At 37.9% G+C, this 16,329-nt stretch overlaps 2 protein-coding genes across 3 annotated transcripts in view; one reads left to right on the forward strand and one right to left on the reverse strand.

Moving 5' to 3' along the window:
• The window catches only part of kdm7ab (lysine (K)-specific demethylase 7Ab), a 62,900-nt gene extending 54,579 nt beyond the window's left edge, over positions 1–8,321 (reverse strand). The window contains exon 1 of one of the 2 annotated variants that reach the window (XM_065291746.2): positions 8,149–8,321. In XM_065291746.2, coding sequence (XP_065147818.1) covers positions 8,149–8,246 — 98 coding nt within the window. In that variant the 5' untranslated portion in view covers positions 8,247–8,321. The remainder of the gene's footprint in view (positions 1–8,148) is intronic. The other variant, XM_065291745.2, reaches the window with a different exon arrangement.
• An 861-nt stretch (positions 8,322–9,182) lies between these two features.
• The window catches only part of ccnd2a (cyclin D2, a), a 169,339-nt gene continuing 162,192 nt past the window's right edge, over positions 9,183–16,329 (forward strand). Inside the window, exon 1 of the mRNA XM_065275614.2 lies at positions 9,183–9,445. The gene's annotated coding sequence lies outside the window, so the exon portion shown is untranslated. The remainder of the gene's footprint in view (positions 9,446–16,329) is intronic.

Genomic DNA, 16,329 nt, shown 5'->3' on the forward strand with positions numbered 1-16,329 from the left:
ATGAAATATGAAAGAGAAAATATCAGAACAGAATGAAACGCTGGAATTCATTAGAGATGGACTTTATCTAGCACCCTACGTTGAGATTTTTTTGAGAACCCTTAAATTTTTGAAGTTATTACAGGAAAGGGTGTCAGTCTTTTGTGGATGATATATGAAAGAGGAAATATCAGAAATGGATGAAACGCTGGAATTCATTAGAGATGGACTTTATCTAGCACCCTACGTTGAGATTTTTTTGAGAACTGTTGATTTTTTGAAGTTATGACAGGTGCAGTGTGTTATATTGACTAAAATAGCATAATAATGGGAGCATTCTTCTGTGGATGAAATATGAAAGAGGAAATATCAGAAATAGATGAAACGCTGGAATTCATTAGAAATTGACTTTATCTAGCACCCTACGTTGAGCTTTTTTTAAGAACTGTTGATTTTTTGAAGTTATGACAGGTGCAGTGTGTTATATTGACTAAAATAGCATAATAATGGAGGCATTTTCTGTGGATGATATATAAAAGAGAAAATATCAGAAATGGATCAAACGCTGGAATTCGTTAGAGAGAGACTTTATCTGGCACCCTACTCTGAGATTTTTTTGGGAACCATTTATTTTTTGAAGTTATGACAGGTGCAGTTTGTTATATTGACTAATATAGCATAATAATGGAGGCATTTTCTGTGGATGATATATAAAAGAGAAAATATCAGAAATGGATGAAACGCTGGAATTTGTTAGAGAGGAACATTATCTAGCACCCTACGTTGAGATTTTTTTGAGAACCATTAATTTTTTGAAGTTATGACAGGTGCAGTGTGTTATATTGACTAATATAGCATAATAATGGAGGCATTTTCTGTGGATGATATATAAAAGAGAAAATATCAGAAATGGATGAAACGCTGGAATTTGTTAGAGAGGAACATTATCTAGCACCCTACGTTGAGATTTTTTTGAGAAGCATTAATTTTTTGAAGTTATGACATGTGCAATGTGCTATATTGACTAATATAGCATAGTAATGGAGGCGTTCTTCTGTGGATGATATATAAAAGAGAAAATATCAGAAATGGATGAAACGCTGGAATTCGTTAGAGAGGGACTTTATCTAGCACCCTACGTTGAGCTTTTTTTGAGAACTGTTGATTTTTTGAAGTTATGACAGGTGCAGTGTGTTTTATTGACTAAAATAGCATAATAATGGGGGCATTCTTCTGTGGATGAAATATGAAAGAAAATATCAGAATAGAATGAAACGCTGGAATTCATTAGAGATGAACTTTATCTAGCACCCTACGTTGAGATTTTTTTGAGAACCCTTAATTTTTTGAAGTTATTACAGGAATCTGTAGTAGATTACCTTTTATTTTTAAAGTTAAATAAATGAATGTTTCCATTTCTTAAAATGTTTTTTATGTTTGATCATTATTATTCTTAACGAAAAACTAAACACCAATAAAATAGTACAATGACAAACTTTATATTAAACAGCTTGTTTTATTAAAACGAATTTGACGGATGGTATCTGCGTTATAACATAAATTAATGAAAGACATAATTTTTTAGTTCTACGAATTCTTACTATTTGTTCATTATTATTTTTTTATTAAAACAGAACAAGAGACATTATTAAAATGACTCGCTTAAATTAAGCAGAACGTTTAGCAAAACGAATAGACAGAAAACTATTTACCAGCCTTATAACATAAATAAATATAAAGATCCTTAGATTTTCAAAACAAATGGGTTTGCGGGTTTTTATCAATATTAAACCACAACGATATTAAACATGGACAAACATCCCTAGGTTAAGCGAAGAAATTAAACTTGAATCCTATGTATTATCAAAGCTTTCCGAGTTTCACATTCACGTGAATTCTGTAAGTCGGGAAATTATTTACACCATATGAGTGCAGCATCATGTGCGGTGGAAACCTAACTCGGTTTCTATCGAACACACGTCGCTCTCTCTCTCCATCAAAGTCATAATACGTCCCTGTATATGTGCACTACATGGTTAATATAGCGGGTGGTTTTCTGCAGATGATATTGAATATAAATTACATGAAAATGATATGAAACGGTAGACTGGCTAAAGTGGAAGTTGATCTCGTCGGTTATGTGCAGTTTACATTTAAAGTGATTAAAGTCAATATGCTGTAGACACACATTTCATTTGAAATAAACATGTACAAATAAAAGTAATAAATATTTTACAGGTTTCTGACTATTTTCTGTTCAAACCGAAGGCTGACAAGTCTCAAATTTTTGTGGTAACTGTTCCTTTAAATACACAGCCAATGACATTGCAAGGGAGGAGCTTGAAGCGCTCTGATATTTTTTAAGGTGGAACGGATAGTTAGGCGAATAAGGAGCTGGCGAATCGGGAGCTGGATTCAGCCTCGTATTTCAAGGAGTTGTAGCATCCCTCGTGTTTAAAATATGATCGCGTTCCGCTGGACAGATGTTTTTAAAGGCATCTCTGAGAGTTTTTTTCCTCGCTTGGCAAGCCGACCGGACGTGAAATGGGGGCGTGGCAGCATCGACGATCCCATTTTTAAATTCGAAGTTCGAAGCTGTGACTTAATTTCGATCGATTTCGATTTAAAATCGAAATCGTGACACCCTTATCAGAGATACAAAATGTCATTGAAGCACACCCAGTGGCTTTGCTGTCATCAGGATTAAACATGTTACCCCTCGAACCCTCCCTCCCAACAGAGCCTCCCCACAAAACAAACCCCAATTTAACCCCTGAACATATATACTATATATTCATTATTTTTTAACACATCTGTAGTTATGCGCTGGCACAGAGTTAGACTCTTTTGACTCCACACAGAAACAGCAATGCGTGCGGCATGACATAAGGAACATCCTGGTTCTGTTTTTTCGCTCTTCTTTATTCTTTTTTTTTATGTATTATAGAAGTATCGGATCGGGACTCGGTATCGGCAGATACTCAAAATCAAATGACTCGGACTCAGACTCGAGGGCAAAAAAACCTGATCGGGACATCCCTAGTTTACACCAATGTATTAGGGCGCACTCACACTATCCAAACCAAAAGCCTGGTTCGTTTGACAGGTGTGATCGCTCTGTACCGCCCCCGGGCGCGGTCTGGTTAATCACGCCCTAGCCTGCTTGCAGAGTTTACCCCTCAACACCTTTTTTTTATCTAGCGTGACCTATTACAACAATTGCAATGACAATACCCTTGAAAACTAAAGTTAAGAGCCTTGCTGAAGGGCATAATGCTAGAATAAAAATAATACAAAGGGTGACCAAGCAAGACTGTAAAAGCCACACCCTGTGTTAGTATAGCAGATCCTTAACCATCAGACTTTGCTGAAACGACCACAGGGAACAGCGTCCGTTTTGATGTGTGGTTGCACTCGTTTGCTAAATTAAGACTGGCTGAGGAAAGTCGTGGAAACCATGTGCCAAAAAGCCAACAGACGGAAACAGCAGGAAATATAAAACAAGAGTAAAGAATGATCAACTAAAGTCCCTCCACCCACCCAGTTTATGCCTCTGTAAGGAGCCAACGGCCTATCTGCTAGCCAAAGCCCTGACAGTAATGAGAACAGGAAGCAACATTTAGTGAAGGAAACAAACATTGCTGCTTCAAACCCACAACTCGGCCAAGACCATCGCCTCAGCTACAGCAGTGAGCTTCCTCTTGACGCCATCGAGTTGCAAACTCTCACCTTTGTTTGAAGATACAAAATACGTAGACTTGCATTTAAAACAGCACAAAGCCTAGACGTTCTAACCGCAATGACCACCTGCGCATCGTGCAGTGTTAAAACCATCACATTAATGTGAAGAACAATCTGATCTGTTCTCTTATTTAGCATCGAGTGAAATGACACTTTAGCGCTTTAAGGCTACATTCCCACGGCTTTAACCACTTTCCCTCTCGATGCTCAATGTAACAGCCATTATTAGATTTGACAAATGTGACAGATGACCAGTGAGATCATCTCTGGTATATTCATAAAGTGGATAATGGTCTTGAAATCAATAGGTTGCCAACGTTAGGCTGTTAATCATAAATCCGCTGTGAAAACATGTATCTGACAAATCGCTTAAATCAAAATGGCCACTAAAAGAAAACTTATACAATAAAAAATGTCTGGCCATATTATATTGCAATGCATTAAATCTTTACTGCTACAGCACAAATTGATCATTGTACATTTGGTTAATCCATGCAAGTCAACCTTTAACATTCACATTTACAGTATGCATTTGACAGGCGGTTTTATCTAAAGCGACTCAGAATGCATTACAAGGTATACATTTTATATCAGTATGTGTATTCAAACCCATGACCTTTTGTTCTGCTTACTCAATGCATATAGTTCTTTAAACTACAATCTGTCACCATCTACCCCTATAAGTCCACACTTTGATGACATCATGTAGTGCAGACTTTAGGGACCCTTGACGCAAGTCCACGAGAATGCACTGGATCAGTGTGAATTCCTCCCATCCTTCGTCTGATTGCTATTTCGCAAGGACTTCTGCAGCAGTGAGGGCTTCGCTGAAGACCGCATCAAGGGTGCAAAGGGGGCGCTGATGGGAGCGCACTACGGAGCGTAAAAATGACAGATGGGCTACCCTATGGACTCATAGATTAAGCGAGCACGCACAATTTAAGGCCATGAAACCCAGTGGCGGCCGGAGACTTCTTTTTTCGAGGGCGCTCGATGCGAAGTTCGTCACAACATGTATGTAGCCCGTAATGTGTGTGATTCCTTTTTTTAAAATATGCATTTTACGCGTAGAGAGATCCTGTGTGCATCACATGTCTTGTAAAAATAAGTGCCTGCTGCAGACGCGTTTAAAAGATTTATGATAAAAGAGACGCTCGCGTTTGCCAGATACTCGCATAATCTCATGCGTAATCAGAGTATTGCGTGTATTTTGTGAACGTGAGCATCTCTCTTATCAAAAACGGTTTTGACGCGTGTGCAGCAGGCACTTATTTTGACAAAACACGTGATGCACAAGGTTCACATGACGCAACAAACACATATTTTGAAAACGCAAGCAACACACATGACACTCCGAACACTTATTTTGAATTTGCGCCCCTTGGATGAGCAGTCACGAGCCGCCCCTGACGAAACCAAAAGTCCACATGACGTGCGCCAGTTGGGACCGGGTCTTACTTCATTCTTCTGTACCTATGCATACAATGTATATGGGGTTTTTAAAAATCCGATGGTGCACGTACAGTACACACATACTTTTCTGATGACGAAATTTGCATCACGCGCACTGTGAATGGACCATACTTAAGTTCTTATAACGTCACCTGAGGCACAAAGCTAGCACTGCCACATCCGTCAAACTTCATGTGACCAAACCGGAAAACTGGGTTGATCGCATCCTGTTGCCGGCATGTGGTATCTTTGTTGTTATACGTAGTATTATTATTATTTGTGTTACGTTTTTTTTTTATTCTAATATCTGAATGTATGTGAGAAGAAAATGCCTGTCAAAAGCTATAAAGTATATAAAAAAGTTTGTACTTTTCTTTTACTTGGGTTTAAGATGTTAACGAACATATCCATTGGACATTGGTTATTCTCGTCTTTGGCAGCTCATGAAGGCTTCATGTATGAAAACGGCACCATGTCAGCGTAGATCATACAGAACCGGAAACGATGTACTATGTTTAACAGTAGGGGTGCACCGATATATCGGTCGATGATGCTTGCTATGCTTCTCAATGAAATGCCACTACATCCAAAAGCCAGAGGACGCTCTCGTGCAGAAACTCAATTTGCGCTGCAGACGAGTAAATATACACACGCAGACTTACTGATCAAAAGCCGTAGTACATGAAATAGCTGTGCGATTAAGAATAGTTCTCGGCCACGTATTATTAGTGTATATCGGCATTTATCGGTGCACCCCTATTTAACAGGTATGTGCATATACCCTAGTGAAGCAGCATGTGATCACAGTGCAGTTCACATAGATGTCTTGGTTACCGTGGTATCTTATCATCATTAAGAATTGCTTACGTTCCATATAGAGTAGAGGAAAGAGGCGGGGGTGACTTTTCAACCGGAACAATCCCACTAAAAACCTAGACTGAAAGACAGAAACCATCTATCTCTCCTCACCTCTGAAAGACATTGATAAATGGGGCTTTGAACTTGCCTCTGGCCAATGACGCTGCCATCAATCTTCATCCTCCTACAAACACACATATATAAACCCACGCACGTGCATCAAGCATGCAAATCCACAAATTATTCAAGAAACGAGGAACGCAACTAAATCAAAGATTACAGACCTGATTTAGAGCGATTTGCTTAGGGATAAAAAAACTATACTGAAACAAAGCTGGTAAGACCGGCCTGCATGCATGTAGGTAAGGCATGCATGGGTCGTTTTGCAAGGTTAAAACTAGATGTCTGTCATAATGCTGGGACTCTTGTTACTATATCATGCATGAACATCAGGGGTTTCGTAATCCTCTGAGCCCTTCAGTAGCTCCTGTCTCCCAAAGCAGGCTGTGCACCGAGCCAGATAACAGCCCAGGCCCGGCAGCCGGCAAGATAGTTAATCCCATTGGTGGCTGTCTGCAGTGTTGCATGGGAGATCTAAGTAACACAAAACACATCAACCATGCATACCACAAATATGATTACCCCAATTTATCTACATGGCACCGCTGAGATGTTGCAGCGATACAGAACACCTTTGGCAAAATTTGACACTATATGCAATTTAAATGCAGAAAGCGAGTAAACCTCTATTTGTCCAATAAAACCTTAAAGTAAATCATACATGCAGATTATAATTGTATGTAGACATAAGCATTGAAACTTAAAAGTAATTTAAGTAATTTCATTTAAAAAAGTAAAAGATAAAATATTACATTTTATAAAATGTATTTTTACCTTCTACTTAAATTTTAGCGTCAAAGAAGCAAATTTCACTTCATGTAGGATATTTCATGCCTGGGCATAACTCCACGCTGTACACGTCAAAGATGCGCCTGTCTTTTTAAGAGGCGGAACCACATGCCCATATTTGTAAAACTGGGGGATTTAAATGCCCGACCCCTGCTGTCAATCAAAAAGACCAAACACAATCACAGAAATCTGAAAGCTGTGCTTCTTTATAAACGCGTCTTTTATACTTAAAACTGGCATTAAACAACCCAGCCCCCAAAAGTAGGATATACTTTCCAAGCAATCTGTAACGCACGTGCATTTAAAAGCGGGAGAAGTAGGCGAGGGTCTGATCTCGTAAACTCAACCACACGTCTTTGTTTAGTTACCCCCCTCCCCGTGTAACTTTTCAACGAAACCCCCCACGTTTCCTCACGCTTCACAGACTGTCTTGCCCGTGGCTCCAGATTATTCAACAAAGAAATAACCTGATATGCATTTTAATTAACGAGCTAAGAGTAATAAAAGTCAGAACAGTTGCCATAGATGGACTAAATTAAAATAAAGGCAACCCACTTCACGAAATTTCCAGATGTTGTTTACACTACCAACTGTTTACGTTTGATGTTCAAATCAATGCTGAGAGTGTAATAAGTGCAGTTTAAATCATTTTAAACTGTTGTTTTGATAATGCTCATCTACTGGTGAGAAAGTACCGTTTATAGCATTTAGCAAACACGGTGCATTGAGTTCACTTAAAAGCAGTACAAGTTTTAACTTTTCATTTTTGTTTATTATTACAGCCAAAACTGATATTTTGTTTAAACTAAATAAGGGGTAATGTCAGTTGATGCCCCGCAACTCTTCGCCACAAAACTACCGAGACAACCCTACGTGAACCCATTTTCCTGCCCAGATTGCTAGGGTAACGTTACATAAAAACTGTCAGTTCTTACGACAAAACTGTAACGGTGCAAGAAAGGAAATAACCAACATGCACAAAACCTGAGTGTTTACACCACGAAAATGCCAAAGCTGGCGAACAACGCTTGGAAATTTTGACAAAGCGGCGCGTGGAATTCTCTCATGACGCGCGAGCTCCGCTCAACACAGCTACTGACACCCCGAAGTGCCATAGGGCTCTTCATACGCTTGGGTATCGATGCGATCGGGTATTTTTGATTACCCGTCTGACACTCCATGTCACGAAGAAAATGGTTCATTTCTTACCTGCCATGAAACCAATCCTTACATATATCGCATTCTATCATAAACCGGCTCACATCGTACGGCTGCCGGCAGACGCAGTACAGCTGGGCCGTCGCCATCTTCGGACTGTCCCCAAACAACGCAGCCAAGCTGGGATCAGGCTGGGCGGGGATTCCTTGTAATTATGCGGAAACAACACGGAACGCGGAGCGTTGACAAAAAGGAAAGGCGCTGGGCGTGTTCGACTTTGTGCGGCGCTGCGCAGACAGATTGGCCAATGACATCAAGTACCGCGAGAGTGATTCAAAGGCCCAGCTCCCGAAGCGCTCTCGCGGTACTTTGATGTCACAACCCGTACAGTCAGCGCAACGCTGCAAGAAGAATACAGCTGCTGATGAGAGCGTGCTCTGACGTCATGCGTCAACAGTGCGAGACACTCCGCGCCACTTCATACTACGTAATAGGATAACGGGGTGATAATAGAACCAGCGGACGAGACAAACTTGTTACAAATTAATTTTAATGTCTCTAAAATTGATGTTTGAATGTTTAAGACCATTTTGCCAAAACCAATTTATTTATTTTTACTCATATTTATTCTTTATTATGCATCAGTGCATCAAGAGCTGACAAATACGACAAAAAAATAAATAAATAAATACAAAATAATAAATGTCTTTATTTATAGAAATCAGCAAATGTAATATGCGATAATATGTTTTGGTCAAATTGTATGAACTGTCATAAAGGCTGTTGAAAACTTTATTACTTTTTGCCTGCATTTGTAGTGCATATTATAAACTTTAATGCATAAAAACTTTTGCCTAGATGTATACATATGTCATAAATAATACAGGAATGTTATTTGTATTTAATTATTATTGTACAATTTAAAAAAGTTACGAGAAGGGGCGGGGTATATTCATTAATAAGGTCGGTGTTTTCTGACATTTAAATCCTGTCTGGAGAAGGTTAACAATGGCGCCACCTAGTGCAAAAACTGACTATTATATTTACGGTTAAAGCGTGACTGAATAATCACCCTTATTTTTTAATACTGCACGCGAGCGACGCGACGAACTAAAATGCTTCCATAATAACAAACAAATCTGTGACGCGGAACTGTGTGGATTATAACGGATTATTGTTGCATATAAACGGCGCAAATGAGGCGTGAGCGTCGGGGCGTCGTCTTGGCCGGACAGGACCAATCGGAATTCTGCTCGAGACTTTGTAAACAACACAGTGACACGCTGTATGAAAACTTTACTACGAGAGGCTGCCGCATGACCAAGACCGCCAAAAGTCATTCAGTCCGGTAAGACGCATTTTGTTTAATACTCACAACTCGTGTACGGTTAAATGTTGAATAGCATCGATGTTTTAAGCACTTTTCTGACTTGTAGACATCAAGCGCGAGTACAGTGTTTGGCAGACATCCGGGGACGTTTGTCGTCGGTAAAAAATAGCGCACGGTGTATACAAATGAAAACGGAAAAATATGTTTTGTCACGCTACGAGTAAGTTTAGTGGTGTAGCAAATGCAATCACTTACTGATAATCACTTCTGAGGTTCCATTTATTGTGTTTTTAAAGAATGAAGTGTAATCCGATCCTTATCGTAGTGATGTACTGTTGCGCAATTGAACCCTAGGGGTTTCTTCACGGAACATTTGTTGGCGGCTTTCCCTTTCTATGAGTTTATTTTATTATTTAACTATCCTGCTGTTATTCAAGTTCAGGGATATTTTTTTGCCCACTTTTTTGTCGCTATATACGTCCTCAAACGTATGTAGAGGTGAAGTTCTGAGTTGCGTAAGTGCGCAATTCAGTTTTGCGAATAGATGAATTTCATTATTCATCGTTCCACATCCTCTTTGTTAAAGACCCAGTCAGGACTTAGCTAAACTTTAAACATACACTATTAAATACCTCAATACCTAAACATCTTGACTATAATAATTAAGATCAGACGTATAGGTTGTGGTATCACCAAAGGCATCACCATTATGTAAACCAATTCAAGTGCTCCCAAATAATCTTACAGATCTGTCATATTCTCATTTATAAAGTAGTTTAAGCTTTAAAGCTTTAATTTCATTATATCACAGGTGAAAAAAAAGTTTTGCTACACTATAAGAAAAGATGTTTTTAAAGATATATATTTATTTTGTGTTATGCTATTTAACACATTATATGTCATTTTGTGATTTTTATGTTCAAATAAATAAAAGGGACAACACAAGATATTTACCCAACAATGGGTTAAAAGACAATTTTTAAATTGATACTGTCACGCCCATATGTTACAATTTGATACAATGTGCATATCTTTTTTTGTTGTGCTTTCAAAACAAAAATACTAGCAGAACCTGAAACCAAAACCGAACAGAAAATGCCCCGGCACTTTCCAGTTTTTCGGTAACTGCGAAAAAATCGAGGGGCAGGGCAGGCAGGTGCTAGATAGAGACTTTGTGCTAGAACACAGGATGTGGGTACGACGTTCATTTTACAGCCTCGGTTCTGCACGCACAGTATTCATCCAGAGTCCTGTCTCCTGAGGAAGAGGAGGAGGAGGGAGAATGGGTGCGGAGGATTGAAGCTTCCTGCCAAGGGGGTTGCGATCAGGAACACAATGTCTTCTCTGAGATGTGATGCAGTCAGGTCTTTATCATATAGGGATAACAGGTTATTTTATTCTAGCACTGGTTTATGATCAGTTATCAGTATATTTGTTGATATACCAAAATAATTTTTTAATAGGAGAAACTCTGAAATTTGTATCAGAAACACCCTTTTTGCCATATGATCAAAATGGCTGATCGCTCTGTGTGGTTGTTACAGTTGATTTCTCTCCTACGCATGCAGTCACCTGCTGTGGTTTTTTTTTAGAAGAGTTTGCTTCTGAGAAATGACATTGTTGACTTACTGTTCCATGTAAGTTTACTGTTTCAATTAGGAAGAGCCAACCAAGTGCATGCCGCAAGGGCAAGACATTTGGAAACAATATTTAAATCACCAGACATTATGTTTTCATTGTAATCAGACTGGATGTTTGTCCAATTGTTTCACCCTATAAGAGAGGGAAGAAACACACCATCCAGTTAAAACTGTGTCAAAACTTATCACCCATTTCAGCATCAGAGAATATCATGATCTCATCATAGTAGTGAAAATGCTCATTTGTATCGTACACTCATTCTATACCCTTTGTTTTTGTTTACTGTGCTCTTAAACCGGATGCGATGGTAGTTGTCATATAAGCAGCTGTTTTTGGGTGCTGATAGCATAATGGTGAGATGCATCTGGGGCAGCTTCACGTCATGATTTCCTTTCTTGTGGTAAGGAAAACAACGCACTACGCAGCATTAATTCAGAATTTACCAGATGCAAACAAATGAAATGCACCTTTATGACTCAGGGTCAGACTGAGAATAACAAAGATTACATTATCTTTATTACATATACTTTATATTAAATCAATTATTTGTTTGTAAGATTTGTTATTGTTTTTATTGATCTGTTCTGTGGACGGTCTTTGTCACCTGTTGAGTTTATTTGCAATTGTTAGAGATCAGAAATCAAAAGAAGTGATAATATTAGTAGTTAAATGGTTTAATCCATGATAAAATCTGATTTATGTTTGTTACTTACTGTGGTAAATGCTTTGCATTGCCAGGAAGACCCACATTTGAATCATACGTGGGAATTTTTGTTTTGTCTTTCCAAATCTTGGTCCCTCAGATATGTGACACAGCCTGCATGTAAAAACCCAAATGAAGTAATTCGACATAAAGTCATCCTACATAATGTAAAGATCATTCTGTGAAAATAATTTTGATGTTATTAATATGAACTGAGTGAGGTCATGTCAAAGATTAAAATCGGTGTGAAATCAAACAAATCTCATCATTAGATTATATGATGTAAGCCTGCATTTTACATAAAGGGGGAAAACATGAACTGCTTAAATTTAACTGGTTAATGTAAACAAAGAACATCAGTTTTACTAAACAAAAGAACAGGAAATTACATTTCATAGAAAATGTTGCCATCTAGTGGATGAATGGTAGTAGTTAGGAACATAAATATTTGAATATAAAGCCTTGTAGCAGATTAAATTTCATTTAACATTTTAATTGTTTTAAAAGATATTCAGTACAAATAGCTACATATCCCAGGTGAAAAAGTAGTACACTTCCATAATGTACTTGAAGTGCTCTATTTTCACGCACTAAATTTGTACTTACAGTGCTCCAGACTAACTTTTTTCACTGGGAGCACAGTGGCCCCCAACTGAAAATTTTAGGGGCGCAACCAGAAAATTTAGGGGCACACACCGTAAATCAACATGCTAACCAAATATTCACATTTCTACTAATTTCCACTGTATTACTAATAAATACTTTAATGATAGATGCAGAAAGTTCAATGTGCTGTTTCAAATTCAGTGACACATTTTATTGTGCACTTTTGGAAAAAAAGGTCAAATTTACTGGTTGCACATGTGCGACTGGATGTAAAATTCAGTGGCACACTCTCAAATTTTAGGGGCAAAATGCCACCATTTGGGGGCAGTCTGGAGCCCTGACTTAATATACTAAAAATTATTCTTCATAGTATTTCTTAAGATTATCCAAGTGTACTTATTTGTGATATTTTGAGACACCATTAATATGAACTAAAATGCGGTTTTAACATCTCTGTATTACATTTTTTTTTATTAAGTTAACAACTGTATTAAACTTAAACCCATCTTTCATACAAAGACAGATTCAAGATTACTGCAAGTGGTACCTACTGTAAGTAATTTTGTTTTAAAGGGATAGTTCACCTTAAAATGAAAATTATGTCATCATTTACTCATCCTCATGTTGTTTTAAACCTGTATGAATTTCTTTTTTCTGATGAACACGAGAAGATATTTTGAGAAATGATGGTAAACACACAGCAGATAGTGACCATTGACATCCATAGTAGGAATAAAAAAATATGATGGAATTTAATGGGTACTGTCAATTGTGTGCTTAAAATCATTTATCAAAATATTTTCTTCATAATATATCACAATACTTCCAAAATATTTTTTTCCTACTATGGAAGTCAGTGTTCACTATCTGCTGTGTGTTTACCATCATTTCTTAAAATATCTTCTTTTTCTTTTGTGAAAAAAGAAATTCATACAGGTTTAGAACAACATGAGGATGAGTAAATGATGACAGAATTTTCATTTTAAGGTGAACTATCCCTTTAATACATTTTAGCACATTTTCATGATGTCTCAAAATAGCACAGATAAGTACCCTTACTTAGATGTTTTTTAAGATTATCTTAAGAAGTACTAAAGAAAATTTTTTGGGGGTGGTTTCCCGGACAGAGATTAGTTTAAAACAGGACTAGACCATGTTTAATTAGGAAATATGAGTAGTTTTAATAAACATGCCTTACTAAAAACATTAAATGTGTGCATTTTGAGGCAAAACATAGGGCACTGATGTATTCAAGATATGTCAGTGCAAATGGTTTTCAGTTTGGACAGCTCTTACATTTATTTTAGTCAATAAAAAAATCTATTTCATGCACTTACATTCAAAGTAGTATATTTATTATGATGATGATAATGATGATGATGATTATTATTAATATTATAATTATTACTACTACTACTGCTACTACTATTATTTCAGTAAAACCGTGACAATTAAGCGTACACATTAATGAATACAGCAATATTGCAATAGAAGTAGACCGTCAGTTTCCCCTAATGACCACAAGGTGGCAGTAGTTCCACACGTTAGTGACTCTTAATAGTTGGCGTCTCTCAATGAGGTATTTTCCCATGATTTTCTGATTTTTATCAGGTTACTAAATGATATGTAATCCTTTATTTATTTATTTATTTTGCAGAATAGATGCTGCATTGTCACATTCACTGCTAGTCCATTCTAGATAGCTAGGATATGCTTTTTTGTTCTGTCACATTAAATAAAAGTAGCCAATGCTGTGATGTAACTGCTTGTGGTCTATATAAAAACAATGCATAGTCATGCACATTAGGAAAGACCTTGTATAGCACACAGTTTAAAACACGAACGCACGCACACACACACACACACACACACACACACACACACACACACACACACACACACACACACACACACACACACACACACACACACACACATTCTGGTTTCCATGTTCTGTGGGGACATTCCATAGACGTAATGCATTTTATACCATACAAACTGTATATTCTATTCCCCTTACCTGCCCCATTCCCTAACCCCAACCATCACAAAAACCTTTCTTGTACCTTAGATTTTCAATAAACATCATCTTGTTTGATTTATAAGCTTGTTTCCTCATGGGGACATCAAAATGTCCCCACAAGGTCACAAAAACACTGGTATTCCTATCTTTGTGGGGACAATTGGTCCCCACAACGTGATAATTACCAGGTACACACACACACACACACACACACACACACACACACACACACACACACATTGAACTCCTTTTACACTCTTATCCTGTGTCTGAAATTGCATATTGTGACAGAATAATTTTTTGTAAAATTAACCACTATTAAAGTAAAACCCCACTGTTTTTCAATATTTTACTATGTTCTTACATCAAATTAGACAAATTAATACATACCTATCTTTTTTTAATGTATGCACTTAATCTTTGTACAGCGCGTCGTGAATGTGTTAGCATTTAGCCTAGCCCCATTCATTCCTTAGGATCCAAACAGGGATGAATTTAGAAGCCACCAAACACTTCCATGTTTTCCCTATTTAAAGACTGTTACATGAGTAGTTACATGAGTAAGTATGGTGGCAGAAAATAAAATGTGGCAATTTTTTAAGCAAGTAAGCAAGTGTAAAGGTGAAGTCAATCATTTCACATTTGGTGGATATGGCAGCCATCTTGGATTTTTACTGCCACCTACTGTAGGATGCTTCTCAATTATTATTATTATTATTATTATTATTATTGTTGTTATTTGTGCATCCTCGTTTCCTTTCCTCAAGGGAAGAGGTGAGGATACTATATCCATATTATGATATACACAATGCTCTCTGTATAAAGTTAATTCTCGCAACAATTCGTAAGTATTTTACGAGGTGGCGAATTTGTATAAATTCCTATATGACCTCACACATACGTTTTGGTACGATCTGCTTTTGACGGGGATCAGTTTTAAATTATTCATTTTCTAATAATTATTTTTTTAATTATATAAATTCTTAGGAATTAGCCACCTTGTGTAAATTTTCACAAAATCCTTTGAAATTAGGCAGGCCATTGTATGGGAACCTCAAAGCACACAGTGACTAAGAATGGCAATGATAGATATTTGACATCTCTCTCTCTCTCTCTCTCTCTTATGCATTCTCTCTTGCTTGTCCTTCTCTTTCATCGCTCCTCATTTCACTGTGTTTCCGATAAATGGTTAATCCTTACATCACAGGACTCAAAACATGTCTGACGGTGATGGTGCGGTAAAAAACAGCCATTGTGTGGCAAGAGGCCGGTTGCAGAAAGCGTTTCAAAGTTTTTCGCCTGCGCTATGTGAGAAATAGTCACGAAAGCCGAAAGTTCACCTACCGAATACGTTCGCTTTCCGAATAAGACTTTTCGTAGATCCCACAAAGCAAGAGGTGCGTTCGTTGCGAACGGCTGTTGAGGAGCTCTGGCTCTATATAGCTAAAAATATACGCGAGACCTTTAACACTCAATAAGTTGTGTAAATATCCCTTGTCACAAGCGCTCAATAGATCCGTCTGTGATCGAGTCAAAACTGGACCGCTCCTTTTGAAAATCTCCATCTGTGGTTTTCTGTTTTGAGGGAGCTGCCAGGCTGTTCGTCACTATTATTGTAGCCTAGTTTCTGAAGGCTACATCTGTTATGGCAGTGTTGTCAGTCAGCTATGTAAAGCGATGACCTCATGACGTGAATAAGCGTAAATGCATCGATTCATCAGCCGGCCAAAGCCAATGAGAGTCACCCACAAACTGGCCAATCAACTTCATTTCCCTGCATGATGTCATCACACAATTTTCTTGCGTTTCTAGTTGGATACTACGCTCCTCTGCTCATTAAAGGGAATCACGGTGTACTCCGGGGCCTGCAGGTAGCCCTAGAGGTCCTAAACCTCCTCCCCAGCCCATCAACCCTTTACGGGGGAACAA

The sequence above is a fragment of the Paramisgurnus dabryanus genome, chromosome 23, assembly GCF_030506205.2.
Source record: "Paramisgurnus dabryanus chromosome 23, PD_genome_1.1, whole genome shotgun sequence".
Taxonomy (NCBI): Eukaryota; Metazoa; Chordata; class Actinopteri; order Cypriniformes; family Cobitidae; genus Paramisgurnus; species Paramisgurnus dabryanus.